The 12,864-nt window shown below is 48.7% G+C and overlaps 1 protein-coding gene across 1 annotated transcript in view; it reads right to left on the bottom strand.

The window, feature by feature from the left end:
* The window catches only part of CD82 (CD82 molecule), a 32,607-nt gene that overhangs the window by 4,801 nt on the left and 14,942 nt on the right, over window positions 1-12,864 (bottom strand). Inside the window, exons 3-7 of the mRNA XM_023506786.2 lie at window positions 10,171-10,292; window positions 9,708-9,782; window positions 3,986-4,093; window positions 1,374-1,571; window positions 1,138-1,221 (exon numbers count right to left, since the gene is read on the bottom strand). Coding sequence (XP_023362554.1) covers window positions 1,138-1,221; window positions 1,374-1,571; window positions 3,986-4,093; window positions 9,708-9,782; window positions 10,171-10,292 — 587 coding nt within the window. The remainder of the gene's footprint in view (window positions 1-1,137; window positions 1,222-1,373; window positions 1,572-3,985; window positions 4,094-9,707; window positions 9,783-10,170; window positions 10,293-12,864) is intronic.

The following is a 12,864-nucleotide window of genomic DNA, read 5'->3' as shown; positions in this document are numbered from 1 at the left end:
TCAGAGTTTCTTCTCCTGGGTGCAGGAGCCCCTGACCGTGAGCCAGGGGAGGGTAACTCAGGGACATCCAGTGGAGAAAGCATATTTTGTTCTAATTCAAAGTGATTGGAGGGGAGTGGGGGGAAGTGGGATTTTAGTTTTTGTTTGTTTGTTTGTTTTTAATGTGTTTGTGTCAACCAATTAACCCCGCTGGCTTTGGCATGGGGATCAGAGTTGGGTTCAAATTTCTGGTTGCATCCATTTCCCATACTCCCCTTGGTCCCGGCTTCTTCCCAGCAATAATACCATGCACACACTCATTAAATACTATAATTTACAAAACACCTTCTAATCTTACTTGCAACCAAGTAGTTATTTTACACAACAAGCAAGTAAGTGGGACAGGGCAGGGCTGGACTCCCCAGATCCAAAGATAAGGAAACTTCTCAAAGGGACAAAGCTGGTGGTGATCTCAGGTCTTCTCACTACCAATTAGGGGCTCTTGCCATGAGGCCACATTATGCTTCCCCATCAGAGAGATCTCCCAGGATCTTCTCCCAAGATGAAATTAAACTGTCTGTCCCGGAGGAGGAGAACGCAGGATTTCGAGCTAGGAAGGTTGTTAATCTGCCTCAACTCATTTTACATTTCACCTTCCCAAAGAGGGGTAGGGTCTGCCCAAGATCACACGGCTAGACAGCCAGAGGGCTGGAATCTGAACTTTGGACCTATGACCTCAAAACTCTTCTCTATTGCTGCCCCATGCTTCTCCTGGAGGAGTGAGCTTGGGAACCTCCACCAAGCAGGAACATGGGAACTGGTCAGTAAGCCCAGGAAGGGTCAGGGCCAGAAGGGCCAAGAACACCAGGAAGAACAGCGGAGCCCGGTGAACTGGGACAGCTCATGGAGCACAGTGGCCAAAGGGAAGCTTTTGGGCTCAGAGATTCAAAGCGGGAAAGAGATCATACAGACCATTTGTCCAACTCCCACAGAGAAAGGAAGGGGCTCAGGGGAGTGACACAGGCAGGAGAGGCTCTCCTTTCCCCGGGCTACACTAGAGAAAGGTTATTCCATGAACCCCCTACTTTGTCCTTCTACCACCTGCCACCCTGTCTCAAGGGGGCATCCCTGGGGGCGGATGGAGCAAGAGGAACCAACCTCAATGATGGCCACTCCGATGCAGGTTCCGAGGATGATACCAAGGTTATCCTCTAGCCACTTCTGCACCTTCTCCATGCAACCCTGATGGTGAAAAGACAGCTACGTCACAGAGGATGAGAAAGAGGAAGGGGAAGGGGAGACCAGGCCCTTCGAGACGTGCACTCCCTCCCATTCTTTGGGGACCGAGGAAAGGAAGAGGGGAGGCTCCATTCTCAGTCCAGCCCTTCACGCACCTTCTGGAAAACAGGCCACTTGCTGGGATCATCGATCACGGTACCGTTGGAGACGCAGAAGCCGCTCCTGAAGCCCTCCTGTTCTATGTCAGGAAATTCCCCATTGCCACAGGAACAAGGATAGCTGGTGAATGTCCTGTTCCTGAGTATGATGTTAGCTGTCCAGTTAAGGTAGCTGTTCCAGCCACAGCATTTCACCTGTCACCAACACACACCCAGAAGGAACACGGTGAGATGAAGCTCTGCGTCGGAAGTGGACTCTGTGACGGGCAAGGGATGTGACCTTGGGCGGGCACTCACCCTGTTGTGGCCACAACCTCTCTTCTAAGTCTGACCTTCTCTGTTCTAAGCTCTTTCTCAGCTCGGACATTCTGTGTTCTCCTGTCCTTCCAAACTTGAACACTTCATGTTCCCCCATCTTCAGTGCTAATTCTCACTCTGATATTCCATATTGAAAGCCCTTTCCTAGTTCTGAAATTGTTTTAAGACTATGACACTCTGTTCTAAGATGCCATTTGTATCTGACATTCTATGTTCTCAAGCCCTTTCTAGTTCTGACTTTCTCTGTCCCAAGATCCCCCTCAGCTCTGACATCATATTCTCTTGTTCCTTTCAGTTCTGACCTTCCATGTTCCCCTGTCTCTCTCAGGGCTGATTCTAATTTCCTTTCTGATAGTCTATATTCTAAGCCCTTTTGGCTTTCTAGTTCTGATATTTTATATTCTAAGCCCTTTCCTAGTTCTGAGATTGTTTTAAGGCTATGACACTCTGTCCTAATATACCATCTGTTTCTGACATCCTAAGTTCTCCAGCCCTTTCTAGTTCTGACCTTCTCTGCCCCAAGATCCCCTCAGCGCTGACATATTCTCTTGTTCCCTTCAGTTCTAACATTCAATGTTCTCCTCTCCCTCCCAGCTCTGATAGTCCTGCTCCCAGATTAAAAATCCTCCCTTCTACATGCCCTTCCTTCCAGTCCAGGAAGAGGATGGTCTGCTTTAGGAGGTAGTGAGTTCCCCACCACTTGAGGATGCTATACAATTCTGTCTCAAGGATTCTGTAGTAGAAAGGATTTGTCCTTCTTGTAAAGAGAGAAACCCAGATTATCAAATGCCCCTGGAGTCTAGGTCAGGGGTAAGTGATAACTAGCCTGTATGAACTGGTCCCCGTTCTGCTGCAGATTCTTTGGGCGACATCGGATCAATTCACTTCCTTCAGTTTCATCATCCATATTAAGGGGACCTGGACCACAGGACCCACCAGTCCCATTTTGGATCACAAAGTCCCTCAAAGCAGTCAGCACCGAAATTCTCCGCATCCCTGCATTTTGCCACCATCTGAGGTGCATTAGCTCCTGGAGCCAGCAGGGGGTGCCCCGAGGTTGTCAAATGTGGTCGGGCTCCCCCAAAGCCAGGGAAGGACTCTACAGCCGTCTCCCTGCAGATTTAGAGCTGGGAAGGAACTGAGAGATCATTTACCCCAAACTTCTCATTTTAGTCGAGAAAACTGAGACCCAGAGTGATGAGCCGTGGGGCAGTGGGGAAATCACTGACCGGAGCCCAAAGACTGGCTCAATGTCTAGCGCTGACGTTCACTACCTCTGCCGTCTTGGACAGATTGCTCAATTTCCTGCCCTTGGATTTCCTCCTCTCTAAGATGGGGGAAGGGGTTCGGTTTCCTCTTCTAGCAGATTACGAGGGTCTCCGCTTGCTCTTCTGGTAGATGAGGAGATTAACCAGACCGCCTCTGAGGTCACTTCCATCTCTAGCTCTATGATCCTCTGACCCCGAGATTCTTGCCCAAGGTCACACAGAGAGCGTGATCCAGATCATCTGACTGCGATATTCTCTGCAACATCAAACTCTAATCGAGAGTTTTTCCCACTAATACACAATACTTCTAATATCAGACATTTAAAGCTCAACCTTAGGGTCCCTAGAAGCTGATCCCATTATTTTAATAGAGGAGGTGCCTTGTTCAAGACCACACAGATAATAATCAGAGATCACGGGACTTTGCATCCCCAGAAAACCCAAAGGCTTGCAATGAGCTTCATAAATATCATCTCTGATTTGATTCTCACAACTCTGTGAGGTAGCTGCTGTTATTGTTCCCATTTCAGAGCTGAGGAAACTGAGGCAGAGAGAAGTTAAGTGACTTCCACTCTAGTAAGCTTTCTATTAAACTGTTTCCTATACCAAATATTTCATTCTTCAGTGGGCATGATCCTTCGTCTTCCTTTATGTTCTTTCCAATTTTTGTCTCTTTTTATAAAGGGAGAGGGACCATCCTTATGTTCTGTGTTGGCCCATTTCTACTGTGATGTGAAGGAAAGCACCCAGGATTCCCACAGTGCCCACCGAGGTCCAAGAAGGCATTTTCATGCATTTCAACAAGACTTGCCCTGTCCCTTGCTATTCCCCAGCCCAGGATGACAGAAGATGAGGGATAGGACACCTTTGTGGAAGTCAGAGCAATCTCCTGCCATTTTCCCCTCCTCCTCCCAGTCTCCAAACAGACATCATCCATGACCCAGGATTCTGTCTCAAAAAGGCACAGATGGTACAGGAAGTTCAGAAGCTCCAGTCCCACTCCCCTCTCCCCTAACATCATACCTCTGATTGGATATAATCCCAAGCATCCTGAACAGTTTTCTTTCCATAGTTGTCAGGGTCGTAGTTCTGGATAAGTTCTTCCACTATGTTGCTCATCTCCTTCTTCACCTGGGGAGGTGGGGCAAAGCAGCATGAAAGTCGGGTCAAGTGACGTCCAGATCTTATTTCAAAATTTCCCCCCTCTTCCAATACTAGTCCTATCTCAGGAGGCTTCCAGATACAAAAGGTGGGATGGCCCCGTCCTTTCTAAATACACACTGACAACCTGTTACCAGCTCAGAAGAGACATCCCTGCTCACCGAGCCATGAAGTACCTCCTCTCCCAGGAAGCCTACTTGGAATCGCCTCCCCCTTGGCCATCACACAGCACTGCCCCAAAGCTCTCAGATCTCTATGAAAGGACCTGAAATAGCATCGGCCTGAGCCCTTCCTCCATTGCAGGACAGATCACCCAACTGGAACTGTAGAATCATGGAACCCCCCACTTTGAAGGAACTAGGGAAGCCTTTTAGTCTGACCCATACTGAGATTCAGGAGCTCTCTCTTCCCATAAGGCACCTGAGAGGCCTCTTTTTGAGTTTCCAGGGAAGAAAAAGGTTCTTCCTGCCAAGGCAGCCCATTCCTTCTCCAATTGTTAGCAAGTGTTTCCTCCTTCTACCTGCCACCCAGGGCTCCTGGTTCTGCCCTCAGGGGCCAGGCAGAACAAAGCTCACCCTTCTTTCACAGGACAGGACTTTTCCAATGTGATTATCATTTCCTTCCTACATTTTTTCTACAGCCCCAGTGCCTCCAACTCATCTTTGTACAAGAATTGTGTCTATAACACCTCCTCCCCCTCTTCCTGCCAACTACAACTGAGTCTGAGCCACTGGGAAGCTGGGTGATTAGCAACAATTCATCTAACTTTTTGGTGTTTCAGAAAACTTTCTATGACAATGGATGAGTTTCCAATATGTTGGGAGGGAGTTTCCACACCAGGAGTTCCCCAGATCGAGGAAATCACAGGCCCGGATCAAAAACTATGAGTTTTTCTACAAGTCAGAAAAACACAGAAGATCCAGTTGAGTCCCTCAGCACTATTCCAACATTTAGCAAATCTGATGAACAAAGAGGCGGATTTTTTTTTTTTTAAACTATAAATCAGAAGGTGAATGCTTCCTTAAAAGAATTCACCTCAGGAGGCTTTCAAAGCACATTTAACATAGGACTTGACTCATTATTTGCAGCTTTTCAGGAACATGTTCGAATAAAGGGAAACAGACCTATATGTAAATGAGTGTTGTGAGCCTCCCTCAGGGAGGGAGGGAGGTCAGCATCTCCAGAATATAAGAAGGCCAGCTCCCCTGGCTGCTTCCTGAGCACCCCTCGAGTCCCTTGCCTAACCTCAAGGACACTGGCCCCCTGAGCATGCTGTAGAATTTGCCCGGCCCCAAACCCCGGGGCTGGAGGAGCCAAGGAAAGGCCCCCCCTTTCCTTCTTGAGAAACACAAGGGGACTAGAGGAGAAGCCCTGCACAGGAAAAGCACATGCAGTTTCTGATTCTAGGGCCAGGAGGCCAAAAGGAAGATTTCTGCTTTTCTTTAAACACAGATAAAGGGGAGCCCAGTGGATTGGGGGGCCCTAGCTCAGGCTTGGCCTGTTCTTATTTGTTTAAACCCAAGGGGAAACAGTCACAAAGAGAGTGGATCAGAGGCCAGTCTCTGTGAGTGTGGACAACTCCCTGGGCTCCACCTGCCTCCCTGCCTCCCCTCCAAAGCTCAGAACCTTCCAACTACGATGGGGTCTCCCCTGCTGCTCCCAGCTGTCACTCCCCTGTTGTACTCATATTTCCTTCTCTTTGTTTCAGTTCTTCATCCCAGTCATGTGCAAACCCCTTGAGGACAAGGTCATGTCATCTTGCCTCGGCATTTAGCACAGTGCCTCACTCACTGAGGGAAGGATCTCCCATGGTGAGGATCTCGGACTCAGACCTTAGAGAGACCTGGGGCACCAAGAGAATGAATGGCCTGCCAGAGGCAGGACCGGAAGCCAGACCCCCCTGTATCTGGGTCTGCTCTTTATCCCTTATACCTGGCACATAGTAGGGTGCCTCTCCCTTTAAAGAGTCCTTTCTGCTCCTTCCATTTGATATACTTGGGCTCACCCCTCTTTGCCATGCTCTAGACACCCTTCAAGCCTTTAGCTCTGCTGTTCTGCTCTATTTATATCCCAGGTGTGGGCCCAGAGTGAGCCCCCAACTTCCCTATTTCACATCCCAGAGGCCCTGACACCACACAGAGGGATGAAGGCAGGGCTGTTTCCACCCAAGATTTTACAACAGACCCTGAGCTACACAGGAAGGGAAGGCCCAAGCCTCTGTGCCCTCACCACTGGCCACTCTGGGCCTCTGGCTCCCCAAGAGTCCAGCATTTAGGAGCAGATGGAGCCTCTCTATCTGGGAATTCTGCACTAAGAGGGGGCTGAGAATGCCGTAACCCCCGAAGGGATCCCCAATTCTGTGCAGGAGCTGAGAAGGTCTCAAATGCTCTCCCTTGTTATGCCTTCTGACTGTCCCAGCCTAGCTCGTGGAGAGCCTCGTTCCTCTGTACTCTCATAGCACTCCCAGAGTGCAGCAAGGGCTGCAAAGCATTGCACAGATACTATTTCATTTTATCCTCACAGAAAGCCTTGATGGGAAATGCTACTCTTACCCCCATTTCACAGAGGAGGAAACTGAGGTACACAGGGGTTAAGTGCCCCACGAAGGATCATACAGCTAGCAAATATCTGAGCCTGATTTGAACTCCTGCTGTCCCTGATCCAGGGTGCCTGTGATCCGAATTCATTGATCCGTTCTGTCTCCCCAAGCTCATTCCTGAGATCAGGGAACGTTTCACTTTGTCTTTGTCTTCCTATCACCTAGTGCCTGGCACACAGCAGGCGCCTACTAAATGTTTGACTAACTTTTCCCAGTCCTGCACTCTCTCTCTCTCTCTCTCTCTCTCTCTCTCTCTCTCTCTCTCTCTCTCACACACACACACACACACAGCATCCCTAACAACCCACTGATGGCGCCTGTCTCAGGTCCTGGCGCGGGGGCAAAGTCCCAGATGTGGAATCGAATCTCACACAGGGACAAGCTCCGAGCTTTCTCTGAGCCCAAGCCGCCGGGCCTCAGCCTGCCACGGAGACTGGAACTACTCTCCCCCTGGTCTCAGCCACAACTTCCTTCTCCCGCCCCAAAGGGGAACAGAAAGGACCCCTCCCTCCCCACCGCTTCTGCCTTCTGGCCACTCTCCCCGCCAGCCCTCCAGCCCCCGGCACTGATGCAGAAACCTGAGCTGAGTGGGGGCGGGGACAGGTGACAGACCATCCCTTGGGCTCCCTCGGGGCTCCTGCTGGCCTGAGCAGGGCTTCCCACACGGGCTGCTCTGCGCCAGAGAAAACCCCTTCCCGCCCGTGTCTTGTGCGGGCGCTTCGGGTGGGCGCCCCGAGCTCCTCGAGGCAGCCAGAGCAAGGTCAGCGTGCGGGGCAGAGATTTCGAGCTGGGGAAGGTCTCAGGGGGCCGCTGCCCCATCTTACAGATGGGGAAATGGAGTCCCAGAAAGAGGAAGCTGTCACTCACGAACCCCTCACTTTACAGATGGGGAAACTGAGGTCCAGAAAGAAACTGATGTAGGATCACAGAGTTAGAAGGGACTTCAGAGGCCGGCTCATCCAACTCACTCATTTTACAGAAGAGGAAAACTGAGGGTCAAGGAGGGAGGCAGGAGGGGGCCAAGGAGAGAGTCAGACTTCAGGCCCCCGGTTTTGCAAGGGCTGCTTTTGTTTTTCATGCTTTTCATGTTCATTGCTGCTTTTTCTTCTCTCCTGCCTGGAAAGTCAGTGAAGGTCATTCCAGCAAGGGAGAGCAGGATGATGAGAAAGAAGAGCCACCATTTCTCCCTCTGCCCTTCTCCCAGGCTCTGGGGCTCCCTCTGCCCTTCTCCCAGGCTCTGGGCCCGAGTCCTGGCAAAGACCAGTAGAAACTGGCCTGAGAGCATCTCCCTACCCTGTTCTTTACCGGGCTTCGCTTCAACTCAGATTCTTTCCGACCACCAAATTTCCTGACCCCATTCCCAGAGACTCCTCCTATTTTCCACTACATGGAGGGAAAAAATGGATGTAGGAAATAGGAATGGAAAGAGACTCTAGGGGATTTCGAGGCTGGACTATGGCCCAGTCTAAACTGGGGCCGAGGGACCTGCAGTCAGCCAGCACCTTCACACCCTCCCTTCCCACAAGGGAGGCAGCCCCTTTCTCAGGAAGAATGGATTACACCAGCAAAGGCAACTGCTGGGAAGTTAGGGAGCAAGACCCCTGTGAGCTTGTCTCTTCCTCCATCCCACTCTGGACCGGGAAAAGCACGGGAAACATCAAGCAGGGACTCATTCCCAAAGAGCATCAGTCGGTCACTGTACCAACTGCTAAGGATGCCCCCCCCAAAAGTCCCTGCCTTGAAGAAGTTCGCATCCTAATGAAGAAAAAAATCACGCAGTAAGATAGATTCAGGACAAATGGGAGACTATGGCTTGTTTTTCATTCTCAAAAAGGACCATGAGATTGAGGAGATGATACCATGATGTGCCAGGGAATTGATTCAAATGGGGGAGGGCTGTGCAGATTCACCTGCCTCACTTTCCCCTCCGGAGCTACCTAGGTTCAGTGGCAAAACATAGATCAGGAGGACTGGAGATGGACTTGGATGCAGGGGGAGACCCTGGCCTTTTTAAGCTAAGGCTTTAACAGGGCTCAGTTTAATTGAGGCAACACCCATTCAGTGACTAAGGCAAGAAATGAGGCAGAGAATGGCCACTTTTACCTAGTCCCCAAAATGGAAGGAATCTAAGGAGGATCAGGAAAGTTTTCTTGTACAAGGTGGGGAGATTTGAGCTGAGTTGAAGGAACTCAATGGAACTAAGAGGGGAAAATGAGAAGGGGCAGACTTCCAGGTAAAAAGACAGCCAAGGGAAATGCATGGAATCTGAAGTGACAAAGGAATCAAGACTAATCTGCTCAGACCAGAGAGCAGAACTAGAATCAGTAGTGGCACATGCAGCCTTGATGGCAAGAAAAACTTCCTACCGAATACTTTGAACCCTCAGGAATCGGGCTACCTTGGTACCAAGGGCTTCGCCCTGACTAGCCATCTTCAATCAGAACTTGGATGATCATTTTGGGACTAAGTTGGAGAGGAGCTTCTTCAGGTGTGGATTGGAAGTGCCCTCCAGCTTTAAAATTCTGTGACTTCGTAAAGTGGGATGGCCTAGAAGAGGCAGTTCAGGCTAGCCAAAGCCAGAACTTAGGTTCTAGGTCATCTACTACCCCAACTTCCATTGGGATCACTGGTAGACTCATAAAATATGAGAGCTGGAAAGGAAATTGGATCACAGAATGATAGCAATGAAAGGGTCTGTAGAAGGGAAAATATCAGAGCAGGAAGGGATCTCAAGGCATAAGATGTCAAAATTGGAAGTTAGAGCTAGAAGCAACCAGAGAACCCATGTAAATAAAAGTTCTTGGAGCAGGGTTCTCAATAATTTACAGTTTAAAGGGATTCTGAAACCAAAAAATTTACCTAGATTAGCCTAGACTACTCAAGATCCTTCCCCTGAGTAGTGAAAAGAAAGGGGCTAATGAAGGTTGGTCACGGCCTGTACATGCCCATCCTCAGGATCTTTCTAGGCAACAGAATAGGACTTACCTCATCTGAGTGGAAGTAGACGAGGACTCCAGCTGTCACTTGGGCCACAAGGATCAGAAGGAGGACAGCAAAGTACTGGAAAGGTAAAGCAATGGATATGAGGGGTAGGACATCCACAAAAGCTATCTCAGCTAGCCTGGGTTAAAGCCATATTGTGTGAAGGGCTGGGGCTAGGAGGACCTTGAATGTCCATCTAATCGGTCCTCCTCACTTTACAGGTAAAGAAACTGAGATCCAAGGAAGTGAGGTTCACTGTGACAGAGCTAGTCAAGCCACGCTGCTGATGTGAGGGCCCTTATGCTAGGTCTCATGTACAAGTCAATCTAATGGCACAAGGACTCCCTCCGATAGGAAGAAGCGTGTGCTGATCAAGGATTCATCCCGCAAACATCAGCATCCAGGGCCTTCAGATTAGGATGTGGTGGAGGACAGGGGAAGGGTCCTCCTCAGGGGGATCACTCACCATCCCCAAGAGGCATCGGATCTCATTGACTGCACCGACACAACCCAGGAAACCCACGATCATGGTCATGGCCCCAACCCCAATGAAGACGTAGGCCCCGATCTTCATGTTGCTGGAGTTCTCTGGGGAAAAAAGAATAGGAGATAATCATTCCTTCCCTGGTTTTTCCCTACACCCAAGTTACTGCAGAATAGGAAATGGGGACCAAAGCAGAGAACTGTATGAAAAATCACTTGCTTTTACTTGCAGAGGGAGTATTTTTTCCTGGCCAACATGACTTCCACCTAAATGTTACCATGTTTGGTTTTAATAGCCCTGCAGGGAGCAAGGCAGGGATTAATATCTCCAGTTCACAGAGGAGGAAATTGAGACCTGAGTGAAGTGGTATAACAGGTGATAATAGAGTGAGCAATGATGGTAGCTGAATCCAGGTCTCCCAACTTCATGGGGAAGCCAGGACCATGAAATTTTGAGATTTCACGGTCCTATGAAAACAAAAAAAGGCAGACTGGCCTAGTGGATAGAGAGTAAGGATCAGGTTCAAGACTCATCTCTGATCTACTCTGACTACGTGATACCAGCCAAGTCCTTTGACTCTTCCGTGACCTAAGCAACTAAGACATTGAGTTACAAAATAGTCGCCTATCTCTGTATGGGTAGAGGGACTTTCCTCACTGGGGAATTTCCTAATCTAATGAAGTCATAGGTTAAATAATTAAAACAGACAATTCTATAGTGAAAAGAACATTGGGTTGAGGAGTCTAAAATACAAACACTAAGAGCTAGACAGGACCTCCCGTATGCCAATCCATTCATGACCGAGGATTTCATCCATAATATTACAGATAAGTGGTGAACCAGGCTCTGATGGGAGACTTCCAGAGCATTTTGGGAGGCAGTCTGTTCCACCACTGGACAACATTTATGTTTTATTTATTTCTTTAAAAGATACTTCTGAAGCTTTTACTGCCCATCCTTGCTTTAATTAATTACCTGGGAAAGGAAAACATTCTGTGGCTATAGTTCTATGGGTTTTGCCCATTTCCTGCCCATCCAACTTTAAAGACAGTCCCCTATGTCTAAAATGTTCTTTCTCTTCCACCTCCACCTCCCGAGTTTCCCTGGCTTCCTTGAAGACTCAGCTAAAATTCCATGTACCTCCCACCTGCTAGATCTGTATGTAATGATTGTAATAATTACCAGCATCTACATAGCACTTTAAAATTAGTGAAATGCTTTACGAATGTGATCTCATTTCATGCTCATTAAAGCCCCAGGATGTAGGTGCTATTATAATCCCCATTTTTACAGATGAGGAAACTGAGGGAGACAGAAGTGAAGCGACTTGTCCATTATCACACACCTAGAAAATGTCAAAGGGCCAAGTTAAAGTTAGGTCTTCCCTCCTCCAGATCCAGTGCTCTATCTATTGGGAAATCTAATTGCTCCTAAGGAAGGGGGGAGGATGATGAGAGAATGCATTTGTAACTGGGCATGGGCTTGTCCTTGGATGGTTCCAGTGGAAATAGAGAAGAGGGGATGAGTTTGGGAGCTGATCTAGAGATGGGATCAACAGGACTTGGCAACTGATGGTGTTAGGTGGGGGAGAGGGCTCCTCTTGGCCCAACATACCAAGAATGTGGGCACAGTCTAAGACACCTTGGGGCAAATGATTCCATAACTAAGCTTCCCCAACCCAGAATGAAAGGTAACTCCAATCTGCTACAAAGCTGCTGCTCCATATTCACTCATCAACTCGGCCTCGGGCTAGTCTGGGTAGCTAGGGATGACAAGCTACCTGTCTGCCACCCACCTAGCTCCCAGGGAAGCTTCATGAGGTAAGTACTTGTTTGCGATGCAGGAATCATCAGATGAAAGAGGCAAAAGAGACTGTGAGGAGACAGGAAGCTTAGGAGATGTGCCTCGGTTTCCCTATTTGTAGGTCATGGGAGAAGAGTCTTTCAATGACTTAAATCTTTTGCCCCCGGTGAAGGGTTAATTAGCAGGTCCAAGGACCAGATGAAAGACCTTAGTGACATCACTAATGATGATGACAGGGCTTTCCCACTCCAAAAGGACAGCTCAGGAAGGAGAGAGGCAAACAAGTCACAAACTGGTTGCCTCCAAACTTTCAGCAGATGGAATGGTGTCAGACTCAATTAACTCCTTGAAAATGCTACCTTGTTTTAAGAGACGGATCTCTGGAAGGGAGAAGGGGAATGATGTAAGGGAGAAATCTAAATAATTCAAGAGTAATAAATACCAACAAAGTCTATTTTTTTTTAAAAAACAGAAAAGAAAAAACCCAGTTACTCTATTATGGAGTAAATCAGGACTCTCTGACTGTGAAAGACTGATTGTAAGAAGCCAATGATCTCCTTGCTCTCTACAGACATGTTCAGACTCCTGTGGGCCCAAGGAAAAATTCCCAGGAATCCCTGGGGAAAGATCTTGGCTGGGACGTAGGGCCCTTCAGAAGCAGCACATTGCGTCACACCTGGATTATTGCGCTGACCTCTTGGTGGTCTGCTTTCCTCAGTTCTCCTCCCCTTTCCCATCCCAACGGATGGGAAGGACCTTCCCTCTGGAAGTCACTTGAAGAAGATAGTCAGGGTCAGAGCCAGGAATTTCCTAACATGCGAGTATGATTCTGTCCAGAACTCCAGTGGCTCCCTATTAACCCAGGATTAAATG

The sequence above is a fragment of the Sarcophilus harrisii genome, chromosome 6, assembly GCF_902635505.1.
Source record: "Sarcophilus harrisii chromosome 6, mSarHar1.11, whole genome shotgun sequence".
Taxonomy (NCBI): domain Eukaryota; kingdom Metazoa; phylum Chordata; class Mammalia; order Dasyuromorphia; family Dasyuridae; genus Sarcophilus; species Sarcophilus harrisii.
Note: the sequence above shows the minus strand (reverse complement) of the source record. Positions and strands in the feature narration are given on the sequence as shown.